General features: G+C 51.6%; 1 protein-coding gene across 6 annotated transcripts; it reads left to right on the top strand.

Annotated features, from left to right (window-relative positions):
* Positions 1–1,498: 1,498 nt before the first annotated feature.
* TMEM61 (transmembrane protein 61) lies at positions 1,499–17,581 on the top strand. 6 transcript variants are annotated; one of them, XM_065912205.1, is made up of 4 exons: positions 1,499–2,089; positions 5,911–5,979; positions 8,420–8,769; positions 14,233–17,581. In XM_065912205.1, the coding sequence occupies exons 1-4, from the start codon at positions 2,075–2,077 to the stop codon at positions 14,534–14,536; spliced, it is 738 nt and encodes a 245-aa protein (XP_065768277.1). In that variant the 5' UTR covers positions 1,499–2,074; the 3' UTR covers positions 14,537–17,581. The 6 variants fall into 6 exon arrangements, with proteins under 6 accessions (XP_065768277.1, XP_065768263.1, XP_065768268.1 ...); XM_065912191.1 differs by having other exon boundaries at positions 1,500–2,089; positions 8,420–8,802; XM_065912196.1 differs by having other exon boundaries at positions 1,503–2,089; positions 14,224–17,581.
* Positions 17,582–18,025: the final 444 nt, after the last annotated feature.

Below are 18,025 nucleotides of genomic sequence, written 5' to 3'. Positions count from 1 at the left end.
GACCCAAGTGGCCAGCCTGGGCCAGGGGACTCGGGTTTCAGCAAGTTCAGGGGTGTGCCAGGACTCGATCTCAACATTATCAACCTGAGTTGTGACCCTGGGCTTCCCAGCAGGGAGGAAAAGGAGAATCTGGATCAACGAAGGGCCCACATCTGCATGGACCCTGACCCCTGCAGAACTGAGTGGGGTTGACAGCTTCATGGCCTCCAGCTGTTCACTCATACCCACTGTGGGCAGGCCCACAAGGACAGCAAGAGGGGTGCTTGTCCCCACCTCCAGGTTAAGTAAAGTAAAGCTGAAGGAGGTCTTGGTTTGAGGTCTAACTGTTCCCTTGTCCCAGCTCAGCCTCTTGTGAGCTCTTTAGACTTGCATGGGCCTTTGCCCCTCTCTGAGCCTCAGCTTTCTGTCTGTAAAATGGGAACACTTACACAGACCACACACAATGTGAAAATGAAACGAGATAACCTATAAAAGGACCTCACCAGTCAGAGGAGTCGGTGTGCAGAGAGCGCTAAAGCTCTCAGGTGACATATTTCCGTGGAGACAAGGAGTTTAAGAATTAGGGGCCTGGACCCTGCTGCTGACCTGCTCTGTGACTCTGAGACAGTGGTTTCCCTCTCTGAGCTTCAGATCTCCACTGGGCAGGCTGCTCTAGCCTCCTGTGTCCCTGGGCTGGAAAGGGAATTGGTTTCCATCAGCTCGGTGGGGAGTCCTAGGCCCCTGCTGAAGGAAATCTGCCCAGCCCCCTGGCTCGTTGGAACAGCAGGAAAAGACACAAACAAAACCCAGACCCCAGTTAGTCCAGAAGTGCCTCCCTCTGACCCAGGTGAATTTGTTGAGGTCTAACCTGCCTATGACTTTGTCCACCCTCTGCACATGCTGCTCCTTCAGCCTGGAGGCTCCGCCCCATTCCTACCCTCCACAACTCAGGAGTCCGCAGCAGAAGTTTTCACACACACGCTTCACCCATGCTGACCCTTCCTCCAGGCTCCTGAATCACTTCTCCACAATAGTGCCTCCAGCCTGCACCCGTGAAAGGGCCGAGCTCGTCCTAACTCATTCAATCCCCGAAGACCTGTAGGGTGGGGTCCCAGCCCTCCTCTGATACAGGAGTGGGTAAGTTCAGAGAAGTTAGGTCACACAGTAGGTGGGAGGTCTTGTTCTCCAACTCCACTCTCATGGCCTCTCACCGGCTGGGGCGGTGACTTGATTCCTGTAGAGACTGGGGAAGCTCTTAAAGTCAGGCAGTTATTTCTGAGAACGCTTATCTCCTGGGGATGGGAGGGTTCGAAGGACCTGTGGCTTGCTCAGGATGCCACAGCCCTTTCAGACTGAGCGCAATGGCTCTTGGAGGAGTTTCGTGTCCCGTTCCCAAGCCCGCTTCGTGGGGCAGTAGGGCCGGGATGGCCCCCGAGCACCGCGGATTGCAGACAGTTCAGGGAGGTAGCGGTTAAGAGCGGCCTTGCCGCTGCCCCCACCCACTTCGCTGGGAAACCCCAACCCCAGCCAGCCGTCTCGCTGTTTCTTTAAGGTCGGGCGCGGCACCTGGAGCCACCCGGAGCCGCTCCACCCGGGAGTCTCCGCCCGTCCGGCGGCCGGCCCCGAGGACGCGGATCCGAGGAGAGGTGGGGCGGGCCGCGCCCCGGAGCCCGAGTGCAGGTTCCCCGCAGCCGTCGGCCGAGCCCGGAGAGGGGGCGGGGGTGATCATCACCGGAGTCGACAGCTAAGCGGGGCTCCGTGCGCCTGTCAACGCCCCCACCCGGAGGCCGAGCCCTTGCGCGGTGAAGGGGGTTTGGCACCGCTCCCACTGGAACCGGGACGGGACGGACGGCGGCGGCGGACTAGACCCTTGGACTCGACCCGCAGCCGGACGTTAGCGTTTCTGCGGGGGCGTGGAGAGCAGGGCTGGAGGACGGTCGCCAGGGCCGCCCCTAACGCTAGGCGCCCCCAGCAGGCCGGAGGGACCGCCTTTCCCAGGTTCGCGCTGCCCTCGGGCACGACAGCCACCATGTCTTCACTCCCGGTGGATTCGTCGGGCTCCCCGCGCCGGGACCACGCCTGACTCTACGGCGCGATGGCTGCGCCCAAGGTGGGTATAAACTTAACCAGCCCCCGCCCCGGCCACCCTCCCCATCCCTGCCCCCGCCCCGTCTTCAGGAGCAGCTCGGCTCCTCCTAAGCCAACCCCGCCCGGTCCCCTTCCCTTCACCTTGACCTCAGTGGTTTAGTGCGCAGAGTCTGGACACCCAAGTCTCCTCCTAACTGTGTTGTAACTCGCAGGGTGGCCTTGGCCTGGCGCTTGGAGACTCAGTTTGCCCCGGGGTTACGGTGAGGATAGTTCGGAACACTCTTGTTCAGATGGTTTAGTTCTTTACAGAAAACTGGCACCTAAAGTTCTCTTGTGGGTAGCGGGGACAATAGAATACTATTGTGCCCATTTCACAAGGGAGGAAACTGAGGCATGGAGAATCTAGGCAACTTACCCAGTGTCGGAGCCAGGGTTCCTCCTCTGTCCAGCTGTGTCACTGCTTGCCAGCCTCCCATTTCATCTTCACAACTTGCTCCTCCCTGGGAGGCAGTAATTTGAGCTCAGAGATGTTGAGCAGCCTGATCAAGGTCACAGAGCAAACAGAGCGGCCATAGTCAAAGGGACATTATTTACCAACAAAGGTCCGTCTAGTCAAAACTATGTTTTTTCAATAGTCGTGTATGGATGTGAGAGTTGCACCATAAAGAAAACTGAGACCGAAGAATTGATGCCTTTGAACTGTGGTGTTGGAAAAGACTCTTGAGAGTCCCTTGGACAGCAAGGAAATCAAGCCAGTCCATCCTAAAGGAGATCAGTCCTGAATATTCATTGGAAGGACTGATGCTGAAGCTGAAACTCCAATCCTTTGGCCACCTGATGCAAAGAACTGACTCACTGGAAAAGACTCTGAAGCTGGGAAAGATTGAAGGCAGGAGGAGAAGGGGATGACAGAGGATGAGATGGTTGGATGGCATCACCGACTCAATGGATATGAGTTTGAGTAAGCTCTGGGAGTTGGTGATGAACAGGGAAGCCTGGCATGCTGCAGTCCATGAGGTCGCAAAGAGTCGGACACGACTGAGTGACTGAACTGATAGAGGGAGTGATAACTCTAGCTGGTGGGAGGTAGGGGTGGTAGCAGCAGAAAGACTTCTGCGAGGATGTGCTGTTTGGCATGGGTCTCAAAGCGGGTTGTGAAATGAGGACCCTGGGTGGGGACAGAGGGCTCCCCAGGCGGAGGGAGCAGTAGGTGTACAGGACCCCAGCTGGCAGGAACTTGGGGGCATGGATTGGAATAGGAGGGAGCTGAAGGAGGGGGCCAGCCTGGCAGCCTGAGTGCTGGATTGGGAATGGCACTTCTCTGGTGCTGGACTGGGGTCATGCCCTCCAGGGCAGGGACCCCTTCCTTCCTTCCCCACCCCCCACCCCCATCAGGGTCCAGGGTGCATTCCTGTGAAGGGTGAGTAAACTGCCTGAAGACCACCTCTCTGAAATGGACCAGGGGAAACTTGGGTGAGGACATCCTGCTGGTAATCCATCAGATTATTATGGGCTTCCCTGGTAGCTCAGACGGTAAAGCGTCTGCCTACAATGCGGGAGACCCGGGTTTGATCCCTGGGTCGGGAAGATCCCCTGGAGAAGGAAATGGCAACCCACTCCAGTATTCTTGCCTGGAGAATACAATGGAGAGGATCCTGGTAGGCTACAGTCCATGGGGTCGCAAAGAGTCAGACATGACTGAGCGACTTCACTTCATCTAGCTGTGCACTCACAGGTATTTGAATTAGACTCCTGTGTGTGTGTGTTAGTTGCTCAGTTGTGTGTGACTCTTTGCAACCCCATGGATTGTAGCCCACCAGGCTCCTCTGTCCATGGAATTCTCCAGGCAAGAATACTGGAGTGAGTAGCCGTTTCCTTCTCCAGGGGATCTTCCCAGCCCAGGGAGCAAACCCCGGTATTCTGCATTGCAGGCAGATTCTTCACTATGGACATGGGGGCTCCCTGAGCCCCCAGGGAGTCAGAGTAGACCTGGGTTCAGATTTGGCATTGACCTCAGGCAAGCTGTCCCCGTTGCAACTCCAGTGTCTTCGGGACCTAGTGCTGTTGCAAGGATTAAGATGGGGGACACCTGTAAGTTTCTGGGTGTGGTTCCCAGTCCCTGTAAATGCCCAGTACATACCAGCTGCCACTATCATCAGGTATGCAGGCCAAGGGAGGAGCACCCAAAAGGAAGCATCCACTGTGGATCATGCTCATCTCTGACGGGCAGCATTAATAATGTTTGCATTTTTATTCTCTTATGTGGCTTCCTCCTTTCCTCCACAATGAGGAACTATTGCTTTTATAGAAATTTAAAAGCATCGTAAAAGCCCATCATACAGAGTGAAGTAAGCCAGAAAGATAAAGACCAATACAGTATAGTAACACATATATATGGGATTTAGAAAGATGGTAATGATAACCCTATATGCAAAACAGAAAAAGAGACCCAGATGTACAGAACAGAATTTTGGACTCTGTGGGAGAAGGCGAGGGTGGGATGTTTCGAGAGAACAGCATCAAAACATGTATATTATCAAGGGTGAAACAGATCACCAGCCCAGGTTGGATGCATGAGACAAGTGCTCGGGCCTGGTGCACTGGGAAACCCAGAGGGATCGGGTGGAGAGGGAGGTGGGAGGGGGGGTCGGGATGGGGAAAATATGTAATTCCATGGCTGATTCATGTCAATGTATGGCAAAACCCACTACAATATTGTAAAGTAATTAGCCTCCAACTAATAAAAATAAATGAAAAAAAAAGCATTCTAAGTTACCTTAAGGGTTGACACACAAGCTGTCTGCCGCTTTGGCAAAGTCTCTCGCCTTCCTGGACTCAGTCTCAGTTCAGTCGCTCAGTCACGTCTGACTCTTTGCGACCCCATGGACTGCAGCACACCAGGCCTCCCTGTCCATCACCAACTCCTGGAGGTTGCGCAAACTCATGTCCATTGAGTCAGTGATGGCCTCCAACCATCTCATCCTCTGTTGTCCCCTTTTCCTCCCGCCTTCAATCTTTCCCAGCATCAGGGTCTTTTCCAATGAGTCAGTTCTTCACATCAGGTGGCCAAAGGATTGGAGTTTCAGCTTCAGCATCAATCCTTCCAATGAATATTCAGGATTGATTTTCTTAGGATGGACTGGTTGGATCTGCTTGCTCTGCAAGGGACTCTCAAGAGTCTTTTCCAACACCACAGTTCAAAAGCATCAATTCTTCAGTACTCAGCTTTCTTTATATTCCAACTCTCACATCCCTACATGACTACTGGAAAAATCATAGCTTTGACTAGATGGACTTTTGTTGGCAAAGTAATGTCTGTGTTTTTTAGTATGCTGTCTAGGTTGGTCATAACTTTTCTTCCAAGGAGCAAGCATCTTTTAATTTCATGGCTGCAGTCACCATCTGCAGTGATTTTGGAGCCCCCCAAAATAAAGTCTGTCACTGTTTCCCCATCTATTTGCCATGAAGTGATGGGACCAGATGCCATGATCTTCGTTTTCTGAATGTTGAATTTTAAGCCAACTTTTTCGCTCTCCTCTTTCACTTTCATCAACAGGCTCTTTAGTTCTTTGCTTTCTGCCATAAGGGTGGTGTCATCTGCCATAAGGGTGGACTCAGTCTAGTCATTTGCAAAACAAGAATTTCTTTCCCTGCCCTGCCCATCTGCCTCAATTGTGGTCAGATGAGATGCCAGGTGTGAAGGGGAACTGTCAAGTGCCAATATATAGGCGAGGGGTTACTGTTACTGATTTGCTGGGGTTTTTTTTCTTCCAGTTTTTCCTTCTGACAGCCTCTCCTCGCTGTCTTTGGAGAGAGTGTAGTAAGGTTCTTTTTCTCCCCCAGAGAAAATGCCTTGAGCTGGAGACAGGAGGTACTTGCCCCATTGACAGATTCATAGGAAGAGAACCAAAGGTAATTTACAAATGGCATGTTTCTGTATGCTTCTGGTGGCCTGGAGGCTCAGAAAGATTGGGGTTTACTCCTCGAGCACCTCATTTAATGTATACATTTTCTCTTTCTCACTCACGTACACACATACACATACACAGTTTTTAAAAAAATTTTATTTATTTTTTAATTGAGGGATAATTGCTTTACAGAATTTTGCTGTTTTCTGTCAAACCTCAACATGAATCAGTCACAGGTATACGTATATCCCCTCCCTTTTGAACCTCCCTCCCATCTCCCTCCCCATCCCACCCCTCTAGGTTGATTCTGAGCCCCTGTTGAGTTTCCTGAGCCACACAGCAAATTCCTGTTGGCTATCTATTTTACATATGGTAATGTAAGTTTTCATGTCACTCTTTCCACACATCTCACCCTCTCCTCCCCTCTCCCCACGTCCATAAGTCTATTCTCTATGTTTCTCCATTGTTGTCCTGTAAATAAATTCTTCAGTACCATTTTTCTAGATTCCGTATACATGCATACACACGTTTTTAATCACATCTGGAAACATGCCCTTTTGAAATCTAAAGTCTCACCTACTAGATCTGGAACACTTTGCCATGCTCTTCAGCTCCCCGAGGAGTGTGTCTTTGAATGATTGCACAGCACAGCGTCCTTCAAATGTACCCTGTTAGGCTGGGCAAGCCCCATTTGGAAGGCTGACCATTAGTCTTTCTGAGGTCTACGAGTCCCCGGCCCTCTCCTTCACTGGCTCAACTTGTGGAAGAGGAGAGGGGGACTCTGTAAGTTTTCCTGGAGAGCATGCCCTCTGTATGGATGCCCTCTGTGTGGAGACAGGTCAGGCACAGTTGGGAGGCTTATCCCAGGACGCAGCTAGAGTAGGGACCAAAACCAGACTCCAAGGCTGGGTGCTGCAGCAGCTGGCGTCCTGTATTCCCTCCCCTCTCCCAATCCCTCCCAGCTAGGAGAGGGGCTTTTCACCCAACAAGGTTTATTCAGCAACACTGTTTCTCATTTAGGAGAATCTCTTCAACACCTGTTTGTGGAGCAGCTACTATGTGCAAGGCACTGGGGGATAGATGTGTAAACAAGGCGGGTGCAGACCCGCCTCAGGGAGCTTGCTGTCTGGTGAGGACAAGACACGAAGAGAAGTCAGACAGACAGATACCAGCTTGGTCAACGAAGGCCCAGGGGACTCTGAGTTTAAAGTGTCCCCTTTGAAGGCTTCTCCGGTGAGAGTCAAGCTGAGCGTGGAGAGGACATTGATGATAGCAAGTTACCAGGGAGAGGGAACAGCGTGTACAATGACCTGGATGTTGGTTTTGGAGAAATCCCTTCCTGTCTGTATAATCTGGAGCCAGGGTTCCTCCCAGGTGTTTTTTTCCACCCCCCTGGGCATTTTGTTTTTCCTCATTGAAATAACACCATATGCTTAATTTGGCAACTAAGTTGGAAAAAGTCAGATATCATAAGAATTTCCCCCTGTTGTTAAATATCTGTGCTGAGCTTGATTTTTTTTTTAAATTAGTCATGAATATTCCATCTAGATTTTATGCCATGGTTTATTCACTCTTTTCCTAGAGTTGGACATTTAGGCTCTTTCCAGATTATGACGGTTAAAAAATAAGGCCACAGTAAACATCTTTTTGGGTGAAATTTTGCTTTGTGTTGTGAATTTCAGCTCCAGGCTTCTCAATGCTCTTTCCCCCTGGCGCCTGTACCCGCCCCCGGTTTCACTGTCTTCCTCTGTCAAATGGAGATTTGTTGTAGCTATTGTTTAGTCACTAAGTCAAATCCTACTCTTTTACAACTTCATGGACTGTAGCCCACCAGGCTCCTCTTCCAGGCAAGAATATTGGAATGGGTTGCTATTTCCTTCTCTAGGGTCTCTTCCCAACCCAGGGATCGAACCCAGGTCTCCTGCATTGCAGGCGAATTCTTTACCAACTGAGCCACTGGGGAAGCCTATCAAATGGAGATAAGAGCATCACTCTTTCGAGACTGTGACCTGGGTGAAGTGAGACAATGCATAAACAGCAAGCCCCTCTCCTGGCAGGCCTGGCGGACCCCACAGGGTTCACTCTCCTCCCTCCAGGGTTCACTCCAGCCTGCAGGAGACACGGAGGGGAGTCTCACACACCAGGCAGATGAGGCCTCTGAGTCCTGGGGGGAGGCCAGGCAGGAAGGAGCCACACTTACTGAGTCCTGCCAGGTCCCAGGTGTGGTGCCAGGACCTTGGGACACATGACCCGTGGCCTTCAGAGCAGCCCTGGAGAGTTGGGAGCATCACCTCCATTCCACAGATGAGGAAACAGAGGCACAGAGGGGTCAAACGACCCCTCCGAGATTGCGCAGTGATCTCAGGCAGGACTAAAACCCACGCGTGGTACCCAGCAGGCCTCTCACAGGGCTCGCTTCTTCTTTTCTCTCCTTTTCTGCCCAGACTTGTGACAGGGCCCGCGTGGCCTCCACCCTACGCTACTGCATGATGGTCGGTGGCACGGTGGTGCTGGTGGCTGGGACTGTCTGCTTCGCCTGGTGGAGTGAAGGAGACGCAGGCCCGCCGCCCGGCCGGTCAGCCCCACCCGCTGGACGCCCCGAGCCCGCGGCCCCCGGTGCCCTGCTCAGGCCGGTCAGCCTCTTCTGCTGCGGCGCGGGTGGGCTGCTGCTGCTGTTCGGCCTGCTGTGGTCGGTCAAGGCCAGCACCCAGAAGCTGCCTCGCTGGGACCCTTACCACCTCTCCAGGGACCTGTACTACCTCACTGTGGAGTCCTCAGAGAAGGAGAGCTGCAGGTCAGATGCAGCTGCAGGGAATGGGGGCCACAGGTAGGGCCTGGTCACACCATCAGGCATTTACTCAACAAGCTCCCATGGGGTTTCTCCTCTGGTCTAGGTTTACCTATGCTTTGGGGTCCTGGAGGCTGATCAGCACTCCTGAAAGGGTTTTAAGTCCCTTGACAGAGGCAGGCTTTGACAAATCGGAGTAGTTAAAGCTGTGAAAGAGGGCAGACGTGGTCCTATGGGACCATGGAAAAATCCAGGAAGGCTTCCTGGAGGAAGTGGCAGTAGAGATTAGCATGTTATTGGGCAGAGTAGTGTAGGGGTTAAGAACTTACCCACAGGAGTCAGACCCATAGTGATCCTCTCCTGGTTCTGTTACTCACTAGCTATGGGACTTCAGGAGATTATGCAACCCCACTAACCCTCAACATCTCATCAGAAATAAAACAGGAGTCATAAGATGACAATTGTAGCAAATGCCTATAATGTAATGTAATGTAGTTGCATGGTGTTGAGTCCCTAAGTCCTGTCTGACTCTTTGTGACCCCATGGACTGCAGCACACCAGGCTTCCCTGTCCTTCACTATCTCCTGGAGTTTTTTCAAACTCATGTTCATTGAGTCAGTGATGCTATGCCATCCAAACACCTCATCCTCTGGCTCCCCCTTCTCCTCCTGCCCTCTATCTTTCCCAGCATCAGGGTCTTTTTCAGTGAGTCAGCTCATAGTACTTACCTGAGATGACGTATATGAAGAACTCACCCCAAAGCCTGGCACATGGTAGGTGCACAACAAATGTCAACTTTTCCTCAAGTGGATAAGGTGGAGAGAGGTGTCTTAAGCAGGCAGAAGAGTATGTGCAAAAGCCCAGGGATGAGGTAGGGAATGGAGAAAAAAATCTTACATTTACATAATATTTCTCATGTTTTTTTAAATCACTCCCTCCCAGGAGACTGTTTAGGCCTTTTTTCCCTTAATCCTCCCTCATGGAATGTTAATACCACAGATATACTGTGTATCTGGTCTGTATACATGGTCTGCATGTATATCTGTGCTTTATACATAAACACAGTATCAGCAAGATTCCCAGAACCAATTTTTGCCCTGTTGAGAATGCATGTATCATACATGTTCTTGTTATGTACTTACTCTTTCACCAAGTGTCTGCTGCACCTGCCTATATCAGGGGCCTGCATGCACGTTCCCCAGTCCAGCCCACCTGCAAGGTAAGAATTACTGTTTACAGAAAAAGAGTGTGAGGGTTATACGGCTAGAAAGTGGCAGAGCCTGCTGGCTGTGAGGTGTGCGCTCCCCTACACCACTCTGTAAGCACTGGATTTGCATGCACGAAGGGCTAGACCAGATATCCATGAGTTGGCCTGGGACCTGGGCACTCCTCTTCTCTGAGTTAGAGAGGAAATGCATCCTGAGTTAAGGAAGGTAACCGATTAGTCCCTGCTACTGGCCTGTGGCTCCCTGAGGTCACAGACAATAGAGTGTTCAGCGGAAGTCCCTTAGTCCAGTGGTCAGGCCTTGGTTTGACTTTAGAGGGAAGGGCAGGACCTTGGGGCCTCTTCCCTTCTCAGATGAGAACCCTGGGTCTCAGAGAGACCAGTGACCCCCCTGGTCACACAGTGAGTTATTGGTTGGAACCAGATCATGCCTCAGGGCACCTGTCCTTCCCTGCCCAGCGACCTGAGCACAGAGAGTGGGTGTTGTCAATACACACAGTCGTGTTGACCCAACAGGGTCTGGGCCACAGCTGCATGTCAGGCGGGGGAACCCAGCCTTCTTTCCCAGCTGGGCCAGGGAGGAACTCACCCACTATAGGGTACTCATGGCCCATCAAGTTCAGAGACCCTGTCTTAGACTCAGAGCCGGAGTGGCTTCATGTTGGGGAGGCTGCTTCTGCTAATGGCTCTGTCTTTTCCCTGGGGCTGAGCTGTCCTGGCCCTCCTACTGAAAGCCCAGCATCTGGGTCCCATGGGAAGGTCACCTAGCTGTCCCTGCCTCCAGGCGCCTTGCTCTCTGTGGGTAACTCCAGGTTAGAGACAAAGACCATCTAGGCTGATGACTTGGGTGGGCCCATTTCCCTCTTGGGGCCTCAGTTTCCTCATTTATTCATCTGCTTATTCTTTCATACATTTCACCCACATTTACTGAGTACCTAATTCTGCAGGCACTGATAATGAAGCAGTGGACGAAATAGACAAAACCCCTACTCTCAGGGGCCCCCATATGAAATGTCAGCCCTACATGAAGTGCCTGGGTGGGAGGCCTCTGAGATCCCCCACCCCCAACCACAGTGAGAACAGCAGAAAAAAACATGGGTCTACTCGGACATAAGACTGTCAGTGTCTACTCTTTCCTAAGCTGTGTGTTCTTGAGCCTGTTACTTAGACTCTCTGAGCCATATCTAGTTTTTCCCGTCAATCCTGGGATTTTCCCTAGGATTGCCGTTAGGCTCAAATGAGATGATAGATGGGGAGGTGTAGTTACTGCAAAACTCAATCCTCTTCCTTTGCTTTCATTTGATGATGTACTTTCATGCCCACTGATTTAAGCCTCCCTGCTTAAAAGGCAATGTAAGGTCCATTTTACAGATGAGAAAGCTGAGGCATGGAGAGATTAGGGATCGGGTAGGGGAGGTGTGATGGTTGGCGTTGGCTGGGGCTTTGCTGCTTGGTCGATGTATGGCCCTAGTTTACCTGTGCAATGACTGACCAGGCTTGTCACAAGTGTGAAATGAGATTAGAGAGCTTGAGTGTAGGAGCAAATAGTGCTTCACCCCTGGTCCCTTTCCCCTTTCCTGACTATAGATGGTTGTCTGACTCTGCTGAATGGTGGAGAAGCTGATGCTAGGCTCAGATTGTCTGTCGCCACCAGGCTCAGTGAAGCTTCCTGAGCACGGGGACCACAGCGGCCTGCCCGCCACACCCAGCTGCAGGGAGCTACGTCCAGAATACGCCATGAATGGGTCTGCCCCTCAAGTGTGCGATGTGGTCCCCCTGCCTTGGGCCTCATGTTTACCAAGTTTCCGGCTTTCGGGACCATGACTATGGTGACTTGGGGCTGGGTGGGCCCAGCTGGCTAGGTGGGATGGTGTGAGGGCTACTGCAGCTCTGCCCTCTAAGCAAACTTCCTGCTGTGGGCTGGTCTCACCTGGCAGCTATGCCCTGCCCTGCCAGCTGTTGCCTGCTGAAGCAGTGCCAGGGGTACCCAAAGCCTGCCTCATGTCTCCCGGGCTTGGAGAAGTAGGGAGTGGCTGGGGCATGGCTAGGAGGTGAGCAGGGCAGGAGATGTGGGCTTCTGGAAGCCTAATCATCCATATTTTCCTGAGTGTTGTCAAAGCGTTTTCCATTTTCCCTTTCTCTGAATCTATAAAGTAGAAATGGTTATCCTCATTTTACAAATGAGGAAAAAGGGGGTCAGATTGGGTATGAACATAGCCTAGGTCACATAGCAATTGAACCTAGCTTACCTGCCTTCAGGAGCAATATTCTTTGTCTGCCCTCACTTCAGATGACACTGTGAGTCAGAGGCGGGTGGGACCCCTTATCAGCTTCCTTGACCAGAGTGCCCCCGTATTATCTCATTTAACCTTCACATGGTCCTGTGAGGTCGGTGCCTGTATTGTCCCGTCCCCGTTTACAGATGGGGAAACTGGGGCTCAGGTTAATAGAGTGACTTGACTGTTTGCAAAAGTTTTCACTTTCATCTCAGGTTCAAAGGATTTGTTAACAAAATAAGCCACTCGTTACATACAAATAAATAATACAGATATATATTAGAGAATTACCTAACTTATTTTCAGCATACTAACATTAACAGGAAAGAGAAATAGACCAGAGACTGCATCACCAAATTGGGTTTTGACCAACATCCAGACTTGAACAGCGCTGGGAAGTCCCGTGTCACAGCACATCTAGAGTCCCAGTTGGGAAAGGGTCCCAGGCAGCGCGTCGGCTCTGTGGGTGAGACTTCAAAGAGTGCAGTTTGAAGTCCCATTTATAATCCCTGGATGGTGGTAAACTGATATCATCATCAATCTGTGACCAAATTGCAGCTCTGACTTCATGTTAATGCTGTTTATTTTGTCTTGTGAAACTTGAAATGTGGTTCAGCCTGGGGCTTGGTTGGCCAGGCCCCCTCGAGCGTCTCAACAATCTCAAGATTTCTCCCCCATCTATGCTGCTGCAGGTCTTGCGCTCCCAGCAGTCATTCACAGTCAGGGCAGTGTCCAGGTAGGTTAGAAGCAAGGTCAGAGGCCTGCTCTGCTTTGTCTCTGAAGCCTGAACAAGACTATTCATTTAATTTCCCTAACACCGACCCACGATCTCCCACTGAGAATGTGGCTGGGCAGGGAGCTGAATTGGCCAACGCTGTGACTCATAATCAATCCTAGAGATGCTTGGGGTGGGAAGGGACCTCCGGAATCACCTGTCAGCCCCTGTATGTGGCAGTATCTTCCCGAAGCAGAAGCACCCCAGACATAGGATCAGTGACATTCCTACCCCCAAGGTCCTGGGCAGGGAAGGAGTACTGACTCCCTACAGATGATTCTCCAGGGCCCTGAGAGGTCAGAGGGTCAGCCTCATTTCCATCAGCTCTGGTGTGACTGGGATGCAAGTGACCTATTCTTGGAATCTAGAGGGCAGAGCCTGGTCAGAAGAGCCTGGAGGGATCTCAAGTCCCTCCAGGGTGGTTCATCTAGGGGACGAGGGGGAAAGTCACAAGAAAGCCAAGCTGCTCAGAGATAGATGTGGTTGTCTGAGTAGATAGTGGGCTCCCTGTCTCTGGAGGTATGCAAGCAGAGGCAGTCACTTAGCAGACTTACCATATCAGGGCCTCAAGCATTCAGATGGGCAGGGGAATTGAGGTCTCCTATCTTGCCCTGAGCAGCTGCAACTCCAGACCTTGTAAGAGAGATTACAGTAAAATGGAAGCCTTTCTCCCCATGGATCATCATTTAGTTTTTCAACAAACAAACCCCCCCCCCCGCCCCCCCGCCATCCCCAGTATCAATCCCTGGACACTTAAAGTCAGTCCCTGCCCTAGGGGACCACCAGGTGGGGTCAACGCAGTGACGGAGGGAAGAGTCCTGTGGGGGCCTAGAGCAGGGAGTGGGAGCTTGGTGACGGGAGGTCAGCAGAGTTCCCCAGAGGAGACTCCAAGGACAGGTGGGAACTGATAGGGAAGCAGGGAAGGTGTGAGGGAGGTGGGAAGGACTTTCCCTGCAGAGAGAATTGAGGAGACAGAGGATGCGATGAGGCCAGGTGGAGAACTAATGGAATGGAGATCTGACTACAAGGGAGGGAGAGTAAAGTCAAGGAACTGATGGGGCCAGGCGCTGGTGGCTGTCATGTTCCCGCTGTGTCTGTGGGGCCAGGGAAGCCCATAGCCTCCCTCCCCTCCTCCCTGGTGTGCATTGGGTTTTACCCCAGCCCTGCTGATAGCCTCTCTTCAGTTCCTCTAGGACCCCGAAGGTGGTTACCATCCCCACTTACGAGGAGGCTGTGCACTGCCCACTGGCTGGGGGACTCTCGACACCACCTGCGTCCCCTGTGGAGGAAGACATGGAGCACAGTGCCTCGGGGGATGCCCTGCCTGGGACTGAGCCCCCCTTGCCTCCACCCAGTTATGAGAGCCTCATCTTCGCTGCTGGTGGCATCTCTGGAGAGGCGGCACCTGGGGCTGCATGCTCCCTTGCAGGCCCTGTTCAGATTACAGAGGGTGGAAGTTCAAGTCTTCTAGCAGGCCTGGAAGCTGGAGACCAATGATGGGCTTCTTCTAAGTGCCTGGCCCAGTGCCCGGTACACACAGGCAGTCAACAAATACTGCTGAACGCTGTTTTGTTTTTTTCGATCGCTGTGTAACAAATGACTGAAAATAAATCCATTTTATGATCTCTCATGATCCTGTGGATTGCCTGGGTCCAGCTGGGCGGTTCTACTGCCCTTTGTGTGTTGTTGGGGCTCCTGTCCCTGGGGCCCAGCGTGCCAACGATGGCACTTTCACATGGCTGGCAATTACTGTTGGCTGTCAGCTGGGAAATATTCTTGTGCTGATGAGGAAATTGGGCCCAGGACTGGCCCAAAGTAATGCACTGAGTTTTGGTTATACCAAAAGAACATGAACTCTGAATTCAGGTCATCTGCACATGAGTTCCACCAGGTACCAGCTGAGTGACTTTGGACGAGTGACCATACCTCTCTCTGCCTCAGCTTCCTCATCTGTTAAATGGGAATTACAGAGGCAGCAGCCCCTACCTTAGAGAGCTGAGTTTTGAGCATTAAATGAGATGATAGCAGGTGACATTATGAGATCCCACTGAACCTGCAGGCTCAGTGTTAATGCAGCAAACAATAAATGCAGACTTCTGAGCCCAGTGGCAGCATCTCTTAAGTATGCAGTGATTGTTAGATTTTGTTAGTAGAGGTAACCCCCCTTTAGTAGGTGCCTCTGCTCCTAGACCTCCTGTGACAGGGAGCTTCATGCCTCTTCTTGTATTCCAGATATGAAAGAAATGTCTGCTTCCAGAATGTCATACCCCATTCACAGATGAGAAAACTGGCCCAGAGAGGTTAAGTAACCTTCCGAGGGTCACTCCACAAGCAGGAGTTCCAAGTCCTGGGGCTCAGTCAGTTGTGTAGGTACAGCATTCCCCGAGGAGCGTCCCATTTACCAGGCCAGGCTCCCTGCAGTTCACATCCTCAAGGTGTTTGCTACAGGTAGTGTCCCCATTTAACAGGTGTGGAAACTGAGTCTAAGAGAGGTAAAATCACAGAGAATAAATTTTTCATATAAATAAAAGTGTTTTCATTCAGGCCTGGTTGGACTCGTCTTTGGATCCTCCCATATAGGCCTGGACCAGCTCGTACCTACCATCCCGTCTCCCTGCTTCTGCCAGGGTCCGCTGACGTCTCTTCAAAGTTTGGTGGAAAGTGTTAGTCGCTCAGTTGTGCTGACTCTTTGCAAACCCAGGGACTTGTAGCCTACCAGGCTACTCACCCACGGAATACTCCAGGCAAGAATACTGGCGTGGGTGGCCATTCCCTTCTCCAGAGGATCTTCCTGACCCAGAGATCAAACTCGGGTCTCCATTGCAGGCACATTCTTTACCGTCTGAGCCACCATGGAAGCCCAGTGAACAGAGTGAGCCTGATCAAACTCAGATCTGTGACACCCCTCCTGGGCTCAAAACCCTGAGTGGTTCCCAGGTCACTTTGAGTAATGAAATCTCTAATGAGGATGGTGTGGGTGGGTCTGGATCCCTGCCCTTGCTCTCTGCTATAATCGGCCCTCCTACGGGCCTTGACTCCTGTCTTCTATCCTTGGAAGTTTTCCTCCAGGCTTACTCCTACTCCTTATGCTTCTCATATCTTTGTCTGAACCTTTCTTCAAGATTCCATCCTGAGCCAATCTGTTAAAACTACTATTCCACCCAGCATCCTGCACTCCCAGCCTCCTCCCTGCTCTACTTTTTGAATAACACCTGTCATCATTTAATATTTCACCTTTAAAAAATTTGTGAGTTTGTTTATTATGTTTCTACTCACCAGTAAGCTCTCTGAGAGCAGGGATCTTCTTGCTTCTTTCCTTTACTATTATATACACACAATATACACAATTATACAGTTCCTTCATCTAAAGCTTAGAAACAGTGCCTGGCCTGTGGAAGATGCTCAGTAGATATTTGTTGACTGAGAATGAATCAAAACAGGTCAGCTATCCTGGTTATTCCTGGGCCCTCTCTCAGCCACCTGAGCCAGATCTTGTGGTTCTTCTCATGAATCTTGTGGATCCTCTCCCTTCCCCATCACCAGATCCTGGATCCCTACCCTGTACTCCTTTCTCTCTTCCTTGTGTGTGCCTTGTATTTCCTGCTATGATATAGATGCAGGTTTGAATTCTGCCTTGGCCTTGACCTTTCTGTGGGACCCCAAGATGCACAGGTGCAGGCACATGCATGTTCACACATGCACACACACCAGCTTTCACTGGGTACCTTGGGGATTTGGCTGGGGGAGGTGTAAGGGATTCATCAGGACCTCTGCAATTCCTATGGGGTTAAAGGGGTTCCAGGCTGGGAAGCAAAGCCCAGCTTCCCTCCTACCTCCAAACCGAGGAATTTCCCCCAGGCAGGTGAGTTAATGAGTTGCAAGTGTGATTTGGAGGCACCACATTTGCCAAGCAGGAGCTGGAAGAGGCAGGGGCTGGGGAGGTCTGGAAGACTGGAAAAACTTTTTCTATAGTCCTAAGTCATCTGCGTCCCAACTGAAAGTCCTCAGGAGGGGCAGTGGTTTGATCAAGGTCACCAGCTCCTTTCAGGCCAAGCCAGGGCCATGGAGTCAGTCTCCTGACAAGCCAGGGTCCCTTCTGAGCTGCAGTGGCCTCAACTGTGAACTGGGAAGGGCTCAGGTTGAGCAACCCCATGAGGCTGGGTCTGTCAACCCAGCCCCAGGAGGCACTGGTTCTCTATCTGGTCTCTTTCCTCCTGGGCCCGGCTGACCAGTTTATTCGTCCATCACCCAGAGCTCACCTCTGATGCCTGTCACCAGGCCTGGGACATCAGAGACACTCTGGACTCAGGCCTCACCCCCTCCTTGCACTGGGCTCCTCTTTTGACCTGTTTTCCTCTGCGTTGACTGGTGACCCCACCCCCTGGGGCTCACCACCTCAAATCAGTTGGAAAATTCCCTCGCTCTCCATCCCTTCAGCAGCTCTTTTAAAAAGTGTTCATTTTAATCTTTATAGCCCTAGGTTTCTGCTAGAGTCTGGTGACTGCCCCTCACTTCTACCATCTCCTTTTGCTTCTTCCAACCTGATCTCAAACCCAGAGGATGGATACAAAATGAAAATCCAACCCCACTCCCCAATGTCACTCCCCACATAACTCCCCTGGAGACTCCCCATTGGCCTCTGAAAGATGCCGGCTCCCCTGGCCTGACCCCAGGTTTCCTGCCTGCGCTTCCTCTCCGGCCTCCCTCTCCTCTGGAGCTGACAGTCATCCCTCCATTCCCCAAATACGAATTGAGAGCCGACCAGGTCTAACCCCTGGAGATCCAACAACGAATAAAACAAAGCCCCAAGCCTGTAGGAGCTCGAGTTCTAGTGGAGGAATTCAGATAAGAGGTGAGACTCATAAATTATGTGTAGTGTAATCGATGGTGCTGAGCACTATGGAGAAGAGTAAATTAGGAAAGGAGGGCAGGGGACACCCGGGGGAGGGGGTCCTGCAGTTTTGGATGTCACACCAGAGAAGGCTT

Source organism: Muntiacus reevesi, chromosome 1, assembly GCF_963930625.1.
Source record: "Muntiacus reevesi chromosome 1, mMunRee1.1, whole genome shotgun sequence".
NCBI classification, from domain to species: Eukaryota; Metazoa; Chordata; class Mammalia; order Artiodactyla; family Cervidae; genus Muntiacus; species Muntiacus reevesi.
Note: the sequence above shows the minus strand (reverse complement) of the source record. Positions and strands in the feature narration are given on the sequence as shown.